Consider the following 23948-nt stretch of genomic DNA (forward strand, 5'->3'; position numbering starts at 1 on the left):
TCCACCCCTGGCTTATAGCAAGTGCCTAAACAAATACTACAGTTATCATTACCTCCCTCCCAAAACTCAGCCTACATGGAGAAGTCCACGTGCACATCACTAGTTGGGCAACTGTGGTCGAGACGGGGAGAGGGGAAGAAGAGGTGTGGGAAGCAGAGTGGCCTACTGGATAGAGCACAAGCCTGGGAGTCAGAAGGACCTGGGTTCTAATCCTGGCTCCATCACTTGTCTGCTGTGTGACCTTGGACCAATCACTTCACTTCTCTGTGCCTCAATTCCCTCATCTGTAAAATGGGGATTAATACTGTGAGCCCCATGTGGGATATGGACTATATCCAACCTGATTAGCTTGTATCTATCCCAGCATTTAGTACAGTTCCTGGCACATAATAAGCATTTAAAATATTCTGTAAATAAAATAAAAAGTGGTGGGGAGGGAACTATATTCTCTACAGTGATTGGACTTAACATTGGGCAGGGCTTACAGATCTTGGGCTACTTAAGCAATCAAGCAATCAGTGTATGACACATCTCAGATTTTATTTACTGCGTTCTTTTGAAAGACTGCTAAGTCTGTGTATTAGTGAAACAGAAACCTAATGGGATTATAGTGGCCTGAAAGTAAGTCTACCAATTTATCCTAGGGAGAATCAGCATTGAGAGAACTGGACTCATTATACGAGAGCTTATACATTTTCTATCACTCAAGCCTATGCTCATACTTTATGGAGCGTCAAAGCTGTTAAAGTGTCTAAAACCCATAATTTATGCAGCTGGGTATTTTATAAATAGATTTTTTTTCAGCATGCCATCATTTGTACACATTAATATTTATGTCAGTTTTCAAATACACACAAGTGCATCTGTCTGAATGTGTAATGTCTAAGCATGCATATGCATGAACACTTGTACCAAGGGAGATGTCCCAAAGTTAGGGAATGCTGATGGCAGAGTTTTGCAATGTTTGCAACTTTGGTCCTTTCAAAGCCAATTTCCTTCAACCGGGCCAACATTCAGGAGGAGAGCAGTCCATGCCAAAAGTCGAATTTTGCCTATGTTGGTTATAAAGTGCTTACTGAGTGCCAAAGCAACTGTGCTCAGTTCTGGGGTAAATACAAATAAATGACTTAGTCACAGTTCCTGTTCAGCAAGGGATTTTCAATTTAAGACATCCACAGATACAAAGAATGATGACAATAGCGAGCAGAAGCAGAGCGACCTAGTGGAAAGAGCATGGGCTTGGGAGTCCAGAGACCTGGGTGCTAATCCTGGCTCTGACACTCGCCTGCTGTGCTACCTGGGACAGGTCACTTAGCTTCTCTGTGCCTTAGTTTCCTCATCTGTAAAATGGGGCTAAAATACCTGTTCTCCCTCCCCCTTAAACTGTGAAGCCCACATAGGATAGGGACTCTATCTGATTTGATAATCCTGTATCCACTTCAGTTCTTAATTCAGTCTTTGGCACACAGTAAGGGCTTAACAAATGTTAACCAGTCAATCAATCGTATTTATTAAGTGCTTACTATGTGTGGAGCACACTGCTCTATCCACCAGGCCATGCTGCCTCAAATCCTTCCTCCTTCCAGAGAAGTCTGATTGGCTTTTGGCCCCATGCCATCCATCGGTTCTGTCACTAAAACTTAAAATTATCTTCAGAAGTATGCATTTTCAGTTCAAATTTGCCTCCAAAATAGATTGCTTGAAGCAATTTGGAAAAAAAAATAGTTTTAAAATGAAATTTACAGTGCCTCTGGGTATTACAGCCCTTGGAGGTAGCAGCATTAGTGGGAATAATATTGGAAGCGCAGTGTGAATGTTGACCCCTCTCCCCCCACACCTCATAGTCATTCTCACAATCAGGGAGGGACCACCCAATCCCAATGATTTCCCTCGTTCATCAGTGTGAATGTTGACCCCTCTCCCCCCACACCTCATAGTCATTCTCACAATCAGGGAGGGACCACCCAATCCCAATGATTTCCCTCGTTCATCATCCCTAACATTCGTCTTGGTAACGCATTAGGAATAGCTTATCCATGAATGAATCCGACCCCCCTTTCAGAACCGACGGATATTTTCACCCCGCCCTGCTTTCTGTGGGGAATGAATTCCATATGGTTGCCATCTGCCACTAGCTGATCCGTCTTTCGTTAGCTGGATAACGAGGCGGGTCCTGCTCGTGAGGCTGAGGAACAGGTGGATTCTGGGAACTGCACTGGGAAGCCACATGCTCGGGTGAGGCTTGCTCTTTCAGCAGTCTAGAAACCCAGATGTCTCTCTGCAATAGGCAGCCCTTTAATGGAATGGACAGATACCATCTTCTGTATTGTGCCTAAGTGGAGTAGACAGATGCCATCTTCTGAGCTGTCTCATGTTTCCTGTAACCCCTTCAGAGGAGTCCCACAGTTTACATTTTAGTTTTGACGTCAATAAGTATTTCAGTAGGGAAGAAACGTGGCCTAGTGGATTGAGCTCCGGCCTGGGAGTCAGAGAATCTGGGTTCTAATCCCCGCTCCACCACCTGACTGCTCGGTGACCTGGGGTAAGTCATTCATCTTTCCAGTGCCTCAGTTACCTCATCTATAAAATGGCAATTAAGTTCGTGAGCCTCAGGACCTGCCTTGTTATCCAGCTAACGATATGTCATCAATCGTCATCATCATCAATCATATTTATTGAGCGCTTACTATGTGCAGAACACTGTACTAAGCGCTTGGGAAGTACAAATGTCCAATCTGATTAGCTTATTTCTATCCTAGCACTTAATAGAGTGCTTGGCACATAGTAGGCACTTCACAAATACCAGCCTGTGGGACACCTGAAGGAAAATTTGAGAAACCAAAGAAGCACAGATCAATACATAACAACATTATCAGTCGGTGGAACGCTGCTGAACAGAGAGGAAAAGGTTTTTAATGGAGAGCTCTTCAAGTTTCAGAGAAGGTATCAATTCAGCATGCCATTAAGAGGGTATGTTTTTGGGGGGAGATCTCCAAGCACTCTGCCCAGTGGAGGATGATATCATGATATTATCTAGAAAAATCAAATATACTTCAGAGACATCAGGAATGACATAAAACTCTGTCAGACATAATTCCTTCTCCTCCTCCCCTTCTCTTTCTCTTCCTTTCTTTTTCTCTTGTTCTTTCTTTCTCATTCTTTCTCTTTCTCTCTCCTCTGTCTATCCTTGACCTTCTACTCGCCCTCTTTTACATTCATCTTCCTTCCTCCATTATAGCTGCCCTATTGTTGAAAGATGTTCATTCAAAAAGGGACAGGATTTTTTTTTAAAAAAAGCAATCCTGGAAAAATTGCCAAATGTTGAGTCCGTGTTTTGTATGTGTGGCATCTCATAACAACTCAGAGTACTTGGAGATTCAGAGTCATCCAATGACAAACACACCCTTCCCCCTACTAACCTCAATCCCTTCCTCCCTGAAGACAAACCCGAAAGGAAATTTTTCTCTGATAGGTTCACTCAAGTTATCCCAGCCTCTAATCCCTTGACTGATCCAGTTAGGCTACACCCTGGCACCTCAGACGAGTGAGCAGCGTGGCCTAGTGGATAGAGCATGGGCCTGGGAATCAAAAGGACCTGTGTTCTAATCCTGGCTCTGCCACTTGTGTCCTTAGGCAAGTCATCTCACTTCTCTGTGCCTCATCTACCTTGTCTGTAAAATGGGAATTAAGGTTTTGAGCCCCATGTAGGACTGGGACTAACCCAATTACCTTGTATCTACCTCACTGCCTAGTTCAGTGCCTGGCAAATAGTAAGTGCTTAACAAATACCGGAGTTATCAGGCTATACCCCAGCACCTCAGACGAGTGAGTTAACACGTGCCTGGAGAACCCATAAAAAATGCCAGCACCTTTTAAACACCGGGGTTATCAATCTGACTACTAAGTAATTTTAATTAGAGGTGGCTAGTTGGACTTTTGCTATTTTTTCCCACAGCAGATTGTATTTATCCTGCCTTAATGGTCTGACAGTGGTATGTCTTTGTGAATACACACACACACACACACATGTCAGAGGAACAGTTTTAGGATTAGATTGATGTTTGGTTTTTTCTATAGAAATGTGTCAAAATGGCATCCATTTCCTTTGTTAATTGGTGAAGAACATGGGGCTGGTATGTTCTCCCCAACTAGATTGGAAGCTCCTTGCAGGTGGGTATAGTCTACTACCTCTGCTGTACTCTCTCAAGTACTCAAGTACGATGTTCCGCACAAAGAAAGTGCTCCGTAAATACTGTTGATTGGTCGGTTGATTCATGTTTGGCATGTGTCATCACCCTTCAAGAGCTGGAGGGCAAATCCTGAAGCTGGGGGTTAGTGTCCACAGGTCAGTGTGGGACATCCAGGACCCTTGAAGACGTCATCACCGAGGGTGAAGTCAAGCACATGCTGGGCCTAGGTCACAGGTCATGAGAAACAGCGTGGCTTGTTTAGGCTAAGATATGTAAAGATCATTAAGTAGAATTTTCGCTTTAGAAAAACTAAAGTTTTTTTGAAAGTGTTTCTGATAAAAATCACAGTTCATTCATTTTCTAAAAGTGTCAAGGTCCATAACTTCATCTCAGACAGACATGCCTATGGAGCTGCCCAAGATGGGAATTTAGCCCAATGTATTTTGTATACAGCAACTCATAGCACAGCTATATTTGATTTTTAGAAAAAGATCTAGCAGAAATATATTTTTCAGCACAGAAGAATAAATATTTAAGTTTATGGTAATGCCACAGTTGTCATGACAACAGTGTATACACTTGTTAAAGAGAGAAAGCCTGTAAGACTCTGACATTTCTCTTATTACCTCTTGCTTTTACATTTCAGGACACATTTGTCCTCTGCCCAAGCCCAGAACTGCAGACCTCTTAAGTTACTCCCCTGAATAACAATCCCAAGCTCAATTATAGGCTTAGGTAGGCTAGAGAGTGAGCTGTTTAAGTTCATTGTTGCAATAAGGTCATTTTCAATACAGGGTATTATAGTTTTAATCCTCATTGCAGGAGGCATCATTGAAAAGGCTTTCTTTCCAATACAGTGCAAACTGCTTTCAAGCAGGAAATTTGTTTGAGAGCCAGGAGTAGCTCAGTAAAAATGGCAGGCTGTCCTCAGTAACTGTACCCCTAAACTGATGCAGAGACCGAGGACACAAAATGGGCTCAAAGTTGTGGGTAGGGAATGCGTCTATTTATTGTTATATTGTACTCTTCCAAGGGCTTAGTTTAGTGCTCCGCACACAGTAAGCGCTCAGTAAATATGATTGAATTGAATTGAATTGAAACATGTCTTTGGCCTGGAGTGCTTTCCTTCTTCATATCCAACACTTTCCAGTAACTCTCCCCAACCTTCAAAGCCTTATTGAAGGCACATCTCCTCCAAGAGGCCTTCCCTGACTAAATCCTCCTTTCCTCTTCTTCCACTCCCTTCTGTCACCCTCACTTGCTCCCTTTATTCATCTCCCCTCCCAGCCCCACAGCAGTTATGTCCATATCTGTCATTTATTTATTTCTACTAATGTCTGTCTCCCCCTCTAGACTGTAAGCTCATTGTGGGCAGGGAATGTGTCTGTTTATTGTTGTATTGTACTCTTAGTATGGTGCTTTGTGCACAGTAATAATAATAATAATAATAATAATGATGGTATTAAGTGCTCACTATGTGCAAAGCACTGTTTTAAGCGCTGGGATAGATACAGGGTAATCAGGTTGTCCCACGTGGGGCTCAAAGCCCTAATTCCTATTTTACAGATGAGGGAACTGAGGCACAGAGAAGTTAAATGACATGCCCAAAGTCACACAGCTGATAAGTGGCGGAGCCAGGATTAGAACCCACAACCTCTGACTCCCAAGCCCAGGTTCTTTCCACTAAGCCACTGAATAATTACAATAGACTGACTGACAATCATTTCTTTCTCTATCCATTTATAGTATTTATGATTGTGCAACTAATGTGTTGTGAACCTGACAATAGAAAGCTGCTCTGGTTCATGATTTCATCCTTGGCCAATAAGAATCTGCCATCATGCAGTGTAATCTGGAGAGTTACCAGTAATATCAAGTAGGTGTAATAGAACAGTTTTCTGGGTTAACATTCTGTTTCAAATCAGGAGAGTTTCCTTCTTTGTTCAGTGTGGGCCACCACTTAGCATTTAATTAAGACTATTTCTTGAAAACATTTTATTTCTAAATGTGTTATGAAAGCTAGGGAAGAGTATCTAAAGTATGTATTTTCCTGATTCAGGATCCTCCCGAAGGTCTCATTATTGTTTTTTTCTGCCTCTGCTTCATATGCTTGTGTATGCTCTACTTGTGTATGTTTTCACTGGCTGGGTACCATAGATGACTTTTGTTTTAAATCAGTCACTTGTATTAATTAAACATTTACTGTGTGCAAAGCACCATGATAAGTGCTTGAGAGAGTACGACAGAGTTGGTAGAGATGTTCCTCGCATGTAATGTCAGTTCCTTGCATGTAATGTCAGTTCCTTTTGAGCTAATAATTAACAATGGTAATTGTGATATTTGTTAAGCACTTCCTATGTGAAAAGCACTGTTCTAAGCACTGGGGTGGAGAGAATCATTCTTTTCATACACAGACACATCCGCAGGTGAATTGTACTGTCAGTGACAGTCCACGGCATCATCTTTAGGCGGGAAGGATGACTGATTATCTCAGGATATATGGCATTTTCCCTCAACAAATGCCGGCTTGGTCATCATCATCATCATCATCATTAATCGTATTTATTGAGCACTTACTGTGTGCAGAGCACTGTACTAAGCGCTTGGGAAGTACAAGTTGGCAACATATAGAGACAGTCCCTACCCAACAGTGGGCTCACAGTCTAAAAGGGGGAGGATCCTAGGAATTAGCTTTGTCCTGTGTAGATACATATCACAAGATTAATTTTTCTTGAGGAAAAATCCTCCCCAAGCATATACCTTATGTTGTATTCATTCATTCATTCAATCGTATTTATTGAGTACTTACTGTGTGCAGAGCACTGTGCTAAGCGCTTGGGAAATACAAATCGACAACATATAGAGACGGTCCCTACCCTACAATGGGCTCTTAAGGCCTTGGCGTGTCTACAGTGAGTTGTGCAGGGGGATATTTTAGTCAGTCTGAGAGTAGATGGAACCACAAAGAAAGCGAAGCATAAATATGGGCCTCAGGACCCGGGCCAAACAAAATCTCTTTTGGACATTGGTTGGTGAGAGGAGCATGGCAGAGATTGCTTTGTTCCCCTCACTCCCAGAGCATGGAATACAAAGGAGAAATGGAGCACTTGTTACTGTATATGAAACACAAGGGTTGGGAAAATTCCAACTGAATTGAATAGATAATAATAATAATAATAGTAATTGTGGTATTTAAGTGCTTACTGTGTGCCAGGCATTGTACTAAGCACTGGGATAGATACAAGACAGTCAGGTTGGGATCTATAAAGATGCATAGCGGAAGGACTTCTTATATAGCTCTCACTCTGAAAAAAACAGTGAAAACTGGTATTGGTAGGATTGGCAGGCTAATTAAACAATCAGTTAGTGGCGATGTGAATGATGATGGTTTCTTTCAATTCAGATGAAGACTCCACAGGACACAGGCCTGATTGAAGTTTGTTATTAATTCCAAGCTATACCACAAAATTTGCTAGAGGAAATCTGTTATTTGCAGGAGAATAATAATAATAATCATGGTATTTGCTAAACGCTTATTATGTGCCAAGCACTGTACTACGCTCTGTGGTATATTCGAGACAATCAGGTTCCACATGGAGCTCACAGTCTAAGTGGGGGGGGGTGAACAGATACCAAATCCCCATTTTGCAGATGAGGAAACTGAGGCATAGAGAAGTTAAGTGACTTGTCTAAGGTCACACAGCAGGTACGTGGAGGAGTTGGGATTAGAATCCAGGTTCTCTAACTCCCAAGCCTGTGCTCTTTCCACTAAATCATCCTGCTTCTTAAAAGCAAGATCCGGAAAACAAAAGCAGTTTTGTCGCTGCTGCAGGTGTTCTCAGATCAAATAGCAGTCTTGGGAAATGTTGTGTTGAATGTTTGATGGATGTAGTATCAATCAATCAATCAATCAGTTGTATTTATTGAGCGCTTACTGCGGAGCACTGTACTAAGCACTTGGAAGAGTATAATATAACAATAAACAGACACGTTCCCTATCCACAGTGAGCCTGCAGTCTAGAGGGAGAGACAGACATTAATATAAATAGATAAATGACAGATATGTACATAAGTGCTGTGGGGCTGAGGTAAGGTGGGTGGAAAATAAAGGTAGCAAGTCAGGGTGATGCAGAAGGGGTGGGAGAAGAGAAAAGGAGAGCTTAGTCAGGGAAGGCCTCTTGGAGGAGATGTGCCCTCAATAAGGCTTTGAGGGTGGGGAGAGAAATTGTCGGATATGAACAGTCTCAGGTGCTGAAAGTAGCCTTCTCTCCAGATTCAGCATTCGATACCAGTGATCAATTGGTTCCAAATAATCCAAGTGTCCTGTGCTCTGAGTTAATCAAGCTGCTTCAGTAGATGTACAAATCAGCTCTTTTTTTGTCCACAAATCCCAAATGCGATCTCTTTAGTCCAGATTTAAGATTCCTTAAATCTCAAAGAGGGAAAGACCAAGAGAAGGACCATCAGAGCATGGCATGCATTTCAGGAGAATTGCTACAAGCTATAGTCTGTCTCCCCCTTCTAGACTGTGAGCCCGTTGTTGGGTAGGGACCGTCTCTATATGTTGCCGACTTGTACTTCCCAAGCGCTTAGTACAGTGCTCTGCACACAGTAAGCACTCAATAAATACGATTGAATGAATATGAAGAGGGAGGGCTTTCCAGGTCAGAGGCAGGATGTGGGCGAGAAGTTAGCTGCGAGGTAGGTGAGATCGAGGTACAGTGAGTTGGTTGGCATTAGAGGAGCAACATGTGCTGGCTGGGTTTGTAGTAGGGAAGCAACAAGGTGAGGCAGGAGTGGGTAAAATGACTGAGTGCTTTAAAGCCGATGGTAAGGCCTGTTTGATGCGGAGGTTCAGTGAATCTGCAGTTTTGTTAAAACAGCGATTTTCCTAGCACAGTTGCTGTACGGTGGTATTCATGTGTTTTGCATTTGATAATAGCAGATACAGTATGGCTTATGGCAGGCACTTGCAAACATTCTTTCTCCATGGAGAAACACGACAATGTTCTATAGAGGGAGAAGTGATTAAAATATTTACGATTGGTTTAAAGTACTTGTGACTTTAATGGAAGCACTCACTCCACTAGATTCATGTTCTTTGGCTTACATACCAGACAGCAAAACAGTAACTGCACAGTTTTGAAAATTGCTCAGTTGTTTCCCGAAAGGTTTGGGAAAAATTATACCACATGAAAACTTTGGTAGGTATGTGGCCTCGATATATTAGCTAGATATATAAGAGAGTTAAGACTTTAAGCTCATTGTGATCAGGGAATGTCTACTAATGAGTTGTATTGCACTCTCACAAGTGTGTAGTAAGTGCTCTGCACATAGTAATTGATATATATCATTGATGATGATGATTTAGAGCAAGGTTTCATAGAGAGTCATAGAAGTACAGGCTGAATCTAGAAACTTTAGGAACATTCTTGAGAGAAGAGGAAGCCTAAAGGAGCTAAGTCACCTTAAGAAGTAGTCTGTCTCTCTGAACAATTTAAGGGGATAACCAACTGGAAACCTGGAATTTCAAAGCAACGTGAGAATTTAGATCCAGGTAAAGGGCAGATTGGAACCCTTCTACCAAAGGAAGATTAGCTGCTCAAGGAGGTAGAAGAGAAGCAGTGTGGTTTAGTGTTCTAATTCTGGCTCTGCCACTTTTCTACTGTGTGACCTTGGGCAAGTCGCTTCACTTTTCGGTTCCTCAGTTACCTCATCTGTAACATGGGGATTAAGACTGTGAGTCCTCTGAGGGACAGGAATTGTGTCCAACCTGATTTGCTTGTATCTTACCTGGCACTTAGTACAGTACTTGGTATTAACAAATAACATTATGATGATGATGATGATGTGGGTTTACTGTTCATGTCACTCATAAGGCTAGGAGAAGCCAATATTTACAGCAATTGTTGTTCAGAATGGGTACGAGAATGTTGGTTAATGTTTCAGATTCTTATAGCATTGCTTATGACACTCTGACATCTTAGTCATTGTCTTGCACTTCGCTGTATGTGAAACAATTTTTTTTTTATTTTTCCATTTCCTTGGACCCGTTTCTCCTGAAAATGGGAGACCAAAAGTAAAAAAATGCCAGAGATAAGTCAGGTTTTATTCAGTTATGGGTTTTTTATGGTATTTCTTAAATGCTTACCATTCGGATGTATTTATCAAGCGCTTACTGTATGCAAAGCATGTGTCAGGCACTGTACTAAGCTCTGGGGTAGATACAAGTTAATCAGTTTGGACACAGTCCTTGTCCCACAAGGGGCTCATAGTCTCGACCCTCATTGCACAGATGAGGGAACAGAGGCATTCAGTCACAGAGAAGTTAAGTGATTTGCTCAAGGTCACACAGTGGACAAGTGGCGGAGGAGGGATTAGAACCCAGATTCTTCTGACTTCCAGGCTCGTGTTCTAATCACTAAGCCGTGCTGCTTCTCCGCTGTAGATGTCAGTGATCACAGGGTGGCCTTTCCAAGCCAACCCTCCAACAACCTTCCTTTTGCTGTTTACATGAGTATTAATATGTTGATAATAAGCACATCTGAGGTTTAGCTTAGCTCTCATACAGGCTTAACAAAACATCCCTGCAAGTCATCAAAGCTTCTTGAGCACATCTCAGAAGCAGAACTTGTTAAGCAGTCATTGTTGGGTGATATATGCCCAAATGGCTTGAAGAATCACCAAGTTGATTCCTCTCTTTCTGGGAGCTGTTAGGGTGTTGCCGAACCAAAGACGAGCTTCTTCAAGAACCGTGCTGTGATTGTCAAGGCTTTCCAGATGCGAGAAGTAATTAAAGCCTTGCATTTATCGGGGTGTACATTCTTTTTGAAGAGCAACAGGCAGCTGGGATGAATTTATGTCAGTGATGTGGATATCTGTTGGATGAGAAGAAAACTGGGACCTGAAAAGATTGATTGTTTTTATAAAATAAAGCGTTCTCATTCTTCTTTTACTGAACATTTGAAGGAAGAAATAGGGAAGAGTGAAATACTCATATCTCTCCTAAATCTTTATAAATGGCAACATTTTCCTCCTCATTTGAAGATAAGGGTGATGATTTCCAGTTCTGGGTACGTGTATGGATGAAAAGGAGCAACTCTTCCATGTTGTTATTCTAGACTGCACAATGCAGTGACTGTTTTCGGCTTCCAGGGTTCACCACTGAAAATCTTTGATTTGCTGGGGTTTTCCTTGGCTTGGAACCCTGGACTTCTATAAACCTGCACTGACTACCCAGTAATTGTTAAGCGTTTATGTGTGCAGAGCACTGTACTAAGCACTAGAAAAGAATGCACAGGTGGGAATTAGACATTATGCCTATCCTTTGGGGGGGCTCACAATCTCCCCAAAGTGTCTCATAGCTGGTGTCCTCACCAGCTAACCTACTCACTGCACTTCACTCTCATCCTCTCTCAAGACTGTAAGTGCCTTGTGGGCAGGGGAAGTGTCTACCAACTCTGTTATATTGTACTCTCCCGAGCACTTAGTAAAGTGCTCTGCATACAGTAAGCACTCAATAAATATGGGTGATGATTGATTCATCTTCAAAGCCCTACTAAAATCACATCTCCTCCAGGAAGCCTTCCCTGACTAATCTTCATCGGCCTTCCCTCCAGTTCCTCCTCATCTAGTGCATCTCCTATGCGTTTGAGCCCTCCCTCTCAAAGCACTTAATACTTACCCCTCTCCCCATATAGCATTTATGTGCGTATCTTTAAATTCTTTTGCTTTCTTTGTTTGTAATTTATTTTAGGTCTGTCTCCCTTGCTACACTGTATCTTCTTCAAGGTGGGAATTGTATCTACTAACTCTGTTGTACTTGTCCTTCTAGACTGTGAGCCCGTTGTAGGGATTGTCTCTATATGTTGCCGATTTGTACTTCCCAAGGCTTGGTACAGTGCTCTGTACACAGTAAGTGCTCAATAAATACAACTGAATGAATGAATACTATGGTGCCTTGCATAGACTAAACACCCAAGAAACAGTGTTGATTGATCGGATCGGTGAGGTAATGTGTGCCAATTAAAGGCTTTAGATGAGATAAACTTAAGGGAATCATAGAAAAGGAAAGTAACCAGAATATTTGTCTGCCAGAGTGACTGTGGTATTTTGAATGAAGCCTAATGCTTTTGATATCATATTTTTTTTCTTTGTTATTAACTGTAGGGGATCTTTATTTCCAACTGCTGCAAGCTTAATGACTTCATTACATGAATGTTTCTGAATTTGGATGTATCAGAATTTCTAAGTAGCAAGTGAGAATAATTTTTTGAAAACCTAGTATCAAGAGAACAAGATCATGCTCTCTGAATGGTACATGGAAATAAATACCCAGCGTTTTTTTCATTGTGGATGATTTCTTAATAGACTGGGGGACTACGGCGATAGAACTTCCCTTCAGAAAACTTGTTCTAGAAAGTGACTTTGAGTTACTGGGAACCACTGGAGTGACTGACCAGAGATATGTCTGAAATGCAAGCGAAAGCTTTATTTAGACCGAGTGAAAGAGGTTTGAGATAGCAGGCGCTAAAGCATGCACTATCTTAAACGTGAGGGTCTGTCATTTTCACCTTGTGGTGGAGTCATGTGACCTTCTCAACCGACTGGATCCATCAGTCGTCTTGGAGTCGTTAATGGTTGAATCAGAGACTTGTAATCAAGTCTTATCTCTTAAATGTATTCACCAGTTGAAAGGAAGTTGACTTGGAAAGGCCATCTACGTACATGCACCTAATCAATTAATTAATGGTATTTTTTGAGCGCTTATTATGTGCAGAGCACTGTATTATGCACTTGGGAGAGGCAGAATAACAGAATTAGCAGACATTCCCTGCACATAACAAGCATACATTCTGGAGGGGGAGACAGATATTAATGTGAACAAGTAAGTCATTTATAATATGCAATTCTGAGATATGAACAATAAATGCTGTGGGCTTGGGGATGTGGCCAATATAAAATGTGTTTTATCAGGTGAAAACTGGCAAACCATCTGTGAAGCTTTTCTGTTCCTGATGACGTAATTCAGATATAGGCTATATCAAGGGTATTCCAAATAAGGATGAGGCCTCGGTCAGGTTAATCTCTGAACAGGGTGCCAGATCTCGGGGAAGCTGGGGAGGTAAGACAGTAAACTACACAGGCGGATTATTTTAGAGTGCATATTTTTTCATTTTTCTGAAGGGACAAATATGAGGGTGCCTATCATTCAGGATTTCAAGGATGAAAGCGAAGAAGGAGAAGAAGAAAGAGAAGAAGAAGGAGACGAGGAAGATGAAGAAGAAGAGAAGGTAGGTGACTGGGAAAGAGTCATATAGCAATTCCATTTTTACTCTAGTCTCTGTGAAACGATCTTGGAATCCTTTCTGCTTCCTGCCTAGGTTTTCCTTAAGCCGGTCATTGAAGACAGAAACATGGAATTGGCCAGAAAGTGCACAGAACTGATTAGTGATGTAAGTGAATGGATCAATTTTTGTTCAGTTTGCATTATATGTGTCTTTAGAATGGTTGATGCTAAGAATGATTCTGAGATCTGGATATCCAAGTGATCGGTTATCTGAACCAAGGTCAGTTCAGATGATTTAAAAAATTGTGGAAATGGACCAAATTGGATGATGGCCTTTTTGAGATTGCCAACCCAATTCTGTTTGGATAGCTGAGCATTTGATCATCTGGACTAATCTTGGTCCCAATTAGTCTGGATAATCAGATTTCTTGTGCATTAGCATCTTCAGCAGTGGCACAAGAGAGAAAGAATGTTATTTAGTGTCCTCTATTCCAAAGAAGTGGTTCCATACATTTTCTAAAAAGATGAATCTAAAAGCAGTAGTACTTAGGAGTGTGTAGGAAATTTATTGTCAGTTTGTAACATTCTGAATAATGGACATTATTGGCATTTTGAGAGAAGATAAAGGCATTGCCCGTAGGTATGGTAATTTCATGTTATTACCATAAATATCCTTTATGTTTTCATTGTTTGCAGTTCGACGTAACGCTGACAAGAAAGATTTAACCTAAGGATTATGCTAAAAAAATTCAGAAATAAAAATACATCAGAAAGAGACAGTGGTTTATTTGGGAGTGTGTGTGTTTGTGTGTGTGTGTGTGTGTGTGTGTGTGTGTGTGTGATTTTCCCACAGTATTTTCATTGGCTATATAATGTTTTTAACAATTCATCTAAGTTCCTCTTAGCATTCCTTCTTAGCCAACATCTCATTGCTATTTTTTTATGGTATTAAGTGCTTACTGTGTGTCAAACATTGTTCTAAGCATTGGGTAGATACGAGATAATCAGGCTGGCTACAATCCCTGTCCCACATGGGGTTCACAGTTTAAGAGGGAGAAAAGTTATTGAATCCCTATTTTGTAGGTGAGGAAACTGAGGCACAGAGAAATTAAGTGACTTGCCCAAGATTATACAACAGGCAATGGTGGAGCCAGGATTAGAACCCAGGTCCCCTGGCTCCCAGGCCCATGCTTTTCCCTTAGGTCATGTTGCTTCCCTGTTTGCACAATGGAGAAGAAATTCAGTCCGAGGAGACTTTGTTTTTGAATTTAAGTTGTTTAGAGGCATTTAATGGTAGATGAACTTATTTTTTTCTCTCTACATTACAAAATGAACCTGAATGGTATTTGTTTTGATAGCTAGCAGGAGCCAGTGGGCACAACAACCTTTTATATTCAAAAGTGTCACTTTACCCTCTAATTGTAGAAGTGCTTTTTCTTGGTTTTCCTCTAGGCTGCAAGCTCTTTGTGGGGAAGAAATCTGTCTGTTATATTGTAATGATAATAATAATAATAATAATAATTGTGGTACTTATTAATTACTACGTGCCAAGCACTGTTTTAAGTCCTGGGGTAGATACTAGTTAATCCGGTTGGTCAGAATCCCTGTTGCACATGGGGCTCACACTCTTAATCCCCATTTTACAGATGAGGTTCTGAGGCACAGAGAAGTGAAGCACTTAGTACAGTGCTCTGCACACAGTAAGCACTCAATAAATATGATTAAAGAAGCAGCGTGGCTGACTGGAGAGAGCACGGGCTTTGGAGTCAGAGGTCATGGGTTCGAATGTTGGCTCTACCACCTGTCTGCTGTGTGACCTTGGGCAAGTCACTTAACTTCTCTGAGCCTCAGTTACCTCATGTGTAAAATGGGGATTAAGACTGTGAGCCCCATGTGGGACAACCTGATCACCTTGTAACCCCCCCAGTGCTTAGAACAGTGCTTTGCACATAGTAAGCGCTTAACAAATGCCATTATTATTATTATTATTATTATTATTATTATGTGACTTGCCCTAGGTCCCACAGCAGATGTGTGGCAGAGCTGGGATTAGAACCCTGGTACTTCTGACCCCCAGGTTTGTCTCTGTCCACTAAGCCATGCTGCTCGTACTCTCCAAAGCTCTTAGTACAGTGCTCAGCCCACAGTAAGTGCTCAGTAAATACAACTGATTGATTTAGATGACAAACAGAAGTTCTGTAATGGCAATGATAAAATACATCATCAAGCATCTAAATTACTCATTGAATATCTTTTTGTTCTGAGTTCCAGAATCTGACATTTTACTTTAGATCATACCTTGTATTGATTAGATCAGAAAAAATGCTTGACAACAAAATGCTCAGGATTTTTTTTTAAAAGAAATGTTATTGTTAAAGGCCAGTGTTTCAGAAGTGTTCCATTTATATTTTTGTAGTTAGAAATTAAAACAGGCTGGGATTTTAAGAAGAAATACAGTTTAGGAGTGAGTTTTATTATGATCATGCCATTCTATAGCAGGGACACGTATGCAAAAGAGGCATCCTAATTAAAACACAATTATCCTAAGAGTTAAAGAACTAAGTAATTTGTAAAATAAATATAGCCACATGTTTATAAATTCTCCTTTGGTGCTCTGGAAATTGCAGTCTTACTCTCAATTTCATATATTTTCAAGAATTTTTTTCTCAAGCTAAAACATCATCAAGAAGGCATCTTTGTCTCTCTTGGGAATGTTTATGCCATATAAATACTCCTTCAGTATTTCAGTCTGAATATATGTCCCAAAGGCTTTATTTCCCTTGCTTTCTTATGGGCAATGAACATGTCTACCAACTCTGTTGTATTGTACTCTCCTAAGCACTTAGTATAGCCAGCACATGCCATTGATTGATTGAAGTAGACAAAAAATGTATTTTCATAGTAGAAGAACACCTATAGGCTCCTTGGATTTTCAAGACAAAGAAGTTTCTTTTCCATATCAGGACAAACCCAGTAAATCCCATTCCTTGCAGCTGCAGGTGGAAACTTCTATATTTCACAATAAAACCTCCAAATTGGCCAGAAATCATTCTGGGAACTAGAGTGTCATCAACAAAACTAGTAATCAATCAAAGTTCAACCTTATGAAAAAGTCAAACCCTTTCAAAAGAGATTAGTTTCGGTATCACACACCTTGTGGATTAGCGTCAGCATAATACCACTTTGCGTCATGACTCCAGGAATTTTCTATCCCCATTTGAGGAAATTTTTTACTTTCCAAAATTACAATGGTCAGTCTTTTTCCAAAATAAGGAAAAGTGTGTGCTTTGGACTCATTTTCTGGATACAATTAGAAAGAGAGAGAGAGAGAGAAAGGGGGGGAGGGAGAGAGAGAGAAATTAACTGGGACGTGTGTGTCATTGTTTAAACAGAAGAGGAAAGTGAATATTTGACACTTGACTAAAATATGTTGCTTCTGTCAGTTCTTATCGGAGGGCCTGCAGTCCATAACTACATACCACCAAAGAGAAGAATGTGAAAGTGAAGTGAAAAGTAAAGTGGTTGGATGGCGTAATAATGAACTGAGCTTAATGTGAACGATGGGTCATTCTTCCTCCTACTAAATTATGGAAGAGGAGAGTCATAGCTTTTTGCTTATGGCCAAAATAGTGGACAATTTACTACCCTACTGTTAGCAATTTCATTCCTGCTCCCTGAGCACTGTGATTTCAGACACCTAAAATTAGAGCCAATCTCTGACAAGACCGGATGAGTTGAATGTTCAGATAAGATAAATAGGCTTCCAGTGTGATTTCAAGCAGCCAAATGCAATGTACAAAGTTTCAGGCAGCTTCTGTGCAGTCTCAGGAATCTATTGCTGAACCTTAATTGTGGGTTGACATTTTTAATGATTAGTACAATTGGTTTTATGTCTCATTGAACTTCAGTGCTGAAACTTCTACCCTATGGTATATGGCAGCCCCAGTTACTTTTTTATGGCATTTTTTAAGCGCTGGTTATATGCCAGGCACTGTACTAAGCGCGGGGGTCAATACAAGCTAATCAGGTTGGACACAGTCCCTGTCCCACATGGGACTCACAGTCTTAATCCCCCTTTTACAGATGAGGTAACTGAGATCCAGAGAAGTGAACCCACTTGCCCAGGGTCACATAACCGATATGTGGCGGAGTCGGGATTAGAACCCAGGTCCTTCTGATTCCCAGGTCCTTGCTCTTTCCACTAGGCCAAGTTGCTTCTCTAGTTTTGGAAGTTCCCTAGAAATATCTCAGGGATATATTATCAATCAATCAGTGGTATTTATTGAACCCTTACTACGTGTAGATCACTGTTCTAAGCATTGGGGTAGGTACAAGCTAATCAGGTTGGACACTGTCTGTGACCTAGGTGGAGTTTATAGTCTTAATCCCTGTTTTACAGATGAGGAAACCAAGGCATGGGCATGACTTGCCCAAGTGCTTAATAGTAACGATAATAATAATAATTGTGGTATTTGTTCAGTGCTTATTATGTTCCAGGCACTGTACTTAGCAGTAGGGGAGATACAAGGTGATTGAGTTGGACACAGTCCCTGTCCCACATGGGACTCACAGTCTTAATCCCCATTTTAGATGAGGGAACTGAGGCACAGAGAAGTGAAGTGACTTGCCCGAGGTCACACAGCAGACAAGAGGCAGGAGCTGGGATTAGAACCCAGCTACTTCTAACTCCCAGGCCTGTGCTCTATCCACTAGACCACACTGCTTACAAATATCATTAAAAAATTAGAAAAGAAAGTAGAATAAAAGTGTTTGGAATATTTAAAGCTATTCCTTCTCCCCCAGTGCCCATCTCTCAAGAAGAGAGTGAGAAATCAGTAACCCTTTTAATATTGAGGGATGAAACCAGGAGAAATAAAAGGAAAGAAACAAGAAAAGAGTCATGCAGATGACATCTAGAGGAGCAGTAATGCCTGTGAAATATGTCCTTCAATAAAAAAGAAAGACTAAAGACACATGATGGGAAAATGAATAGACTTGGAAAAAGAAGGCCGAAAAAAACCAATAATGTAAAGAACAATTGATCAAAAATAACAACTGCTTCCCAAGAAATCCATGTGAAAACAACAGCTCAGAAAAACAGAAAAAGCAAAAGATGGAAGAAAATAGGAGAATAAAGACTAGAAAAAGAAAATTATATATCAACTAGGGCAACGGATGGGCACCTCTGTTATCGTTGGCTCCTGGGTTTCATTTAGTGAGTCTGTCAGAATTTGTGTTGGTCCCTTTGGTATTTCATTTAGAATCAGCAGAAAGAAAGAAAATATGTTGTTTTTTTCTTTAAGGTTGATAGAGATATAGACATATATGCAAATATTGATTTAAACATATATATTTAACATACATTTCTCTTGTAGATCCACTATAGAGAAGAATATAAAAAGTCTAAAGACAAGTGTACATCTGTGACTGACACCCCTCTGCTAAATCATGTGAAAAACATAGGTGCTTTTATTTCTGAGGTAAGATATCACAAACAGAAGAACTTTCTTATCAGCTTTGGTTCCTTGAAGCAGTAAAGTCCAGACCCTTTGTGAAATTCATCCTAAAGTTTTTCTGAAGTCCAGAAAATATTCAGAATAAATTGCAAGCACTTGGAAGGAATGAGCTAAGTTTATTCTGTTTTTTATTGTTTTTGTTAAGTGTTGACTGGTGTTTGACTTTGGGCAAGTCATCAACTTCTCTGTGCCTCGATTTCTTCATCTGTAAAATGAGGATCAAGACCGTGAGCCCCATGTGGGGCAGGGACTGTGTCCAACCTGATTAGCTTGCATCTACTTCAGAGCTTAGAACAGTGCTTGGCACTTAGTAGGCGCTTAACAAGTACCATGGCAGGACTGAAATTGCCCAGCAATCAAATGACTGAAAGTCAGTCAATCGGTGGTGTTATCAAACACTTACTGAGGGCAGAGCACTGTACTGAGCACTTGGGAGAGTACAGTATAGCAGCCATGTCGATCCCTTGTGTCTGCTTTGCTGGCATATAATAATAATAATAATGACATTTATTAAGCGCTTACTATGTGCAAAGCACTGTTCTAAGTGCTGGGGAGGTTACAAGGTGATCAGGTTGTCCCACGGGGGGCTCACAGTCTTAATCCCCATTTTATAGATGAGGGAACTGAGGCACAGAGAAGTTAAGTGACTTGCCCAAAGTCACACAGCCGACAAGTGGCAGAGCTGGGATTAGAACCCATGACCTCTGACTCCGAAGCCTGTGCTCTTTCCACTGAGCCACACTGCATATGCGGAGGAAGTGGAAACTCAGTGTCCATTGGATCCATGATCCAGTGAAGCGTCAGCTACAACAAAAAATAAACAATGGAAACATTGAAGCAGCGTGGCCTAATGGGTAGAGAAAGGTCCTGGGGGTCAGAAGGATCTGGGGTCTAATCCTGCTTCTGCCACTTGTCTGCAGTGTGACGTAGGGTAAGTTGCTTCACTTCTCTGTGCTTTACCTGAAAAATGGGGATTAAGACTATGAGCTCCATGTGGGACAGGGACTGTAACCCACCCTGATTATTTTGTATCTATTCCCAATGCTCAGTATGGTCCCTGGCAGATAGTAAGCAGTGAACAAATACCATTAAAAAATGCATCAGGCTTGAGTGGTAAAGTGGAATTGAATAAAGTCTTGGTGGTTTTCCAGATGAGGCCTTTAACAGGGACTGTGAACACCTCCCACTTCATTAGAGAACTCAACCATTCCATTGTTTCTGTTTGCTTTACCTGTGGCCAAAATGCGCAAAACTGCAAATCTGAAAAAAACATAAATAATTTTGCTTTATGAGACATGAAGAGGATTATGAAGTAGAAAACCAATATTTTCTTTCTTCTTTGCTGCCCTCAAAGTGTTCTTTGCAGTCTCTCTTGTGAGCAGGGAACATGTTTTCCAACTCTGTTGTAGTGTACGCTCCTAATCACTTAGAACAGTGTTGGGCACACAGTGAGCACTCAATAAATACGATTGATTGATTCTTGGGTAGTTTTCACTCTCTAAATTCCTGGTGGGCAGGGAACATGTCTACCAACTGTCCTGGTGAGCAGGGAACTTGTCTACCAACTGTTATACTGTACTCTCCCAAGTGCTTAGCACAATGCCCTGTGCCCAGTAAGTGCTCAATAACTATGATTGATAGATTGATTAGTTATTGTTCTTCCTTTTTGCAAAACCTTGTCTAGGGGATTCAGTAATCTCAGCTGTCAACCCTTTTAGCCATCTCCAGCGCTTAGGCACTTAATTACAACCTCTTTAATACCTAGGTGTTTGTGTTTGTGCAGTTTGTGATAGTAGTTTAAATATTTTTAAGTTTTCTTCCCCCTGTTAGAGTGTAATCTCCTTGTGGGTAGGGAATGTGTCATTATGTTATTCTGTAATAATAATTATGGTACTTGTTAAATGCTTACTATGTGCCAAACACTATTCTAAGCCCTTGGGTAGATACAAATTAATCAGGTTGGACACAGTCCCTGTCCCACATTGGGCTCACACTCTTAATCCCCATTTTATACAGATGAGGAAGCTGAGGGGCAGGGAAGTTAAGTGATTTTGCCCAAGGTCACACAGCAGACAAGTGGTGTACTACCCAAGCACATAGTACAGTGTACCACATATCAAGATTGAATGAATGGATGAAAACGAACTACCATTAATCATCAATCGTATTTATTGAGCGCTTACTGTCTAAAATTATCAATTATTAAGTGCTTACCATGTGCAGAGCACTATACTAAGGGCTTGGGAGAGTACAATATAATATAGGACTGTATAATACATCACAGTGCTATTACTACTAATGCTACCTCTACTTCTACTATTAGAGAAGCAACATGGCCTAGTGGAAACAGCACAGACCTAGGAGTCGGAAGACCCAGTTTCTAATCCTGGCTCAACCAATTGCTTGCTGTTTGACCTTGGACAAGCCACTTAACTTCTCTGGGCCTCAGCTACTTCATCTGTGAAATGGGAATTAGCTCTTCCTCCCTTTAACTTAACCCATGAGCTCCATGTGGGACTGGGACTGTGTCCGACTTAATAAACTTGTACCTGCCTCAACACTTAGAAAACTGCTTGACACACAGTAAGCGCTTAACAAATGTCATTAGAAAGAACAAAAACCAGATAAATTGGGTAATAGGTTCTGTCACCTGGAGATTCCTTTTTAGGTCTTCCTGTATTTTCTGGAAAAATGAGGATTTTCATTGCCTTATCTTCTTGTTTCCTAGTCCAAGTACAAAGGCACAGTTAAGCAGAATCTCTCCAAATCACTTTATAAACAGATGCCAGCCACAATTGACAGTGTGTTTGCAAGAGAAGTCACCCAGCTTCAGAGCAAGGTACCATTTTTCAGAATTATTTTTGCATGTGTGCAGCTGAGTGACTAATCCTTGAAGTTAAAAATGGTGGTCGATAAATAGATGATAAGGGGCCACAACGTTTATTTGAAGCATCAATTGGGCAACACTAGTAACTTTCTGAGTGTGATGCAGAGAGAGGCAAAGACTGAAGTATTGTCTCTAAAATCCCACATCATCAGGGCAAAGGGACAGTTTCTGATGTCTCTTCCCCCACTCTAGACTCTAAATTCCTTGTGGGCAGGGAATATGTCTACAATAATGGTTATATTTTGCTCTTCCATGTGCTTAGGACAGTGCTATGCACATAGTAAGTGCTCAATAAATACCATTGATTGATTCTTGGGTAGTTTTCACTCTGACCCCTGAAATTAGGCCATTCCTGTATTCCCACAACCTATACCATTTCCATAAGCCTGTAGGGAAGCTCTTTCTTAGATTGAATTCTCAGTCTTTGCTGGATTTCAAAATTCTGTCAGTTAATGACAACCCTTTGCAAGGTTGTCATCGGCATTTACATCCTCAGCAAATTCCTTCCTGCTTATGATGGCCAGACGAAGGAGGACGTGTCCAGCGTGGCCTAGTGGAAAGAGCATGGGTTTGGGAGTCAGAGGATGTGGGTTCTAATCCTGGCTCTGCCACATATCTGCTGTGTGACCTTGGGTGAGTCACTTAACTTCTCTGTGCCTGTTACCTCATCTGTAAAATGAAGATTAAGACTGGGAGCCCCTTGTGGGACAGGGACTGTGTCCAACCTGATTATCTTGCATCTACCAGTGCTTGGAATAGTGCTTGGCACATAGTAAGTGCTTAAATTATTATTATTATTATTATTACCATAATTATTATTATTGTTATGTCCAGTTGTGTTCTCCATCTTCTGCTTCAGATAGCCATCTCTGATCCTCCTCCAAAAACTTGGTTGTTTTTTTTTTTTGGATGGGGGGCAATGGTGTTATTTCCCCAGTTAAGTGTCTAGCTAATTAACAATCATCAGTGGTGTGTATTGAGTGCTTGCTATGTGCAGAGCACTGTACTAAAGCAGTTAGGAGAGTGCAATACAACATAGTTGGTAGACACATTCCCTGCCCACAATGATTTTACAGTCTAGAGAAGAGATTACAGTACTCTTTCCATTAGCTCATGCTGCTTCTCTCACTTCTCTCTAGTATATGATTTTCTGTTTCCAAAGAATTCCTAATTTTCATTCCTGTAGCTTTTCCTGTAGCTTTTCCTTCTCAAACTCCAGCTGCAAGACCAATTTGGGGTGAACAGCACATACAGCCCTCCTAAAATCTGACCCACTTCAGGAATTATTTATCACCTCATTTCCACCATCCATGGGCATATTATCCCAACAGCTTCCTTAGTACTTTTGTATTTATCAATTTGTTTATGTATGCATTTACTCTTTTTTCTCCACTCTTGCTATCACCAGTTGTATCTATGTTTTTCCTCTTGCTCCCCCTATGTGATACAGTTTGTGTCTCTCTAACTTCCCCAAGATCCACAATAAATCATCAATGGCATTTATTGAGCACTTACTGTGTATAGAGCTCTCTACTAAGCTCTTGGGAGAGTAGAGTACAACTGAGTTGGAAGACATATTCCATGCCTACAATGAGCTTACAGTCTAGATGGAGAGAAAGGCAGAAATAATAATAATAATGATGCCATTTATTAAGTGCTTACTATGTGCAAAGCACTGTTCTAAGCTCTGGGGAGATTACAAGGTGATCAGGTTGTCCCATGTGGGGCTCTCAGTCTTAATCCCCATTTTACAGATGAGGTGACTGAGGCACAGAGAAGTTAAATGACTTGCCCAAAGTCACACAGCTGACAAGTGGCAGAGCCCTGATTTGAACCCATGACTCCAAACCCCGTGCTCTTTCCACTGAGCCATGCTGCTTCTCTTTGTATCTTTTACTTTTATTTAATTTTAATTTTTAATTTTTAATGATATTTGTTAAGCCCTTTCTTTGTGCTAGATACTATACTAAGTGCTGGGACAGATACAAGCTAATGAGGTTGGACATAGTCCCTTTTCCACATGGCATTTACCATCTTAATCCCCATTTTACAGATAAGGTAACTGA

The 23948-nt window shown here is 40.9% G+C and overlaps 1 protein-coding gene across 5 annotated transcripts in view; it reads left to right on the forward strand.

Moving 5' to 3' along the window:
• Positions 1–23948, forward strand: part of NEBL (nebulette) — a 201971-nt gene that overhangs the window by 91167 nt on the left and 86856 nt on the right. The window contains exons 1-5 of one of the 5 annotated variants that reach the window (XM_038755580.1): positions 5979–6066; positions 13377–13483; positions 13574–13645; positions 18855–18959; positions 21724–21834. The exons of 2 other annotated variants lie outside the window; for them this stretch is intronic. In XM_038755580.1, coding sequence (XP_038611508.1) covers positions 13385–13483; positions 13574–13645; positions 18855–18959; positions 21724–21834 — 387 coding nt within the window. In that variant the 5' untranslated portion in view covers positions 5979–6066; positions 13377–13384. Of the gene's footprint in view, positions 1–5978; positions 6067–13319; positions 13484–13573; positions 13646–18854; positions 18960–21723; positions 21835–23948 lie in introns of those variants that run through there. 2 more of the 5 variants (XM_038755581.1, XM_038755582.1) reach the window with 2 other exon arrangements.

Source organism: Tachyglossus aculeatus, chromosome 13, assembly GCF_015852505.1.
Source record: "Tachyglossus aculeatus isolate mTacAcu1 chromosome 13, mTacAcu1.pri, whole genome shotgun sequence".
NCBI classification, from domain to species: Eukaryota; Metazoa; Chordata; class Mammalia; order Monotremata; family Tachyglossidae; genus Tachyglossus; species Tachyglossus aculeatus.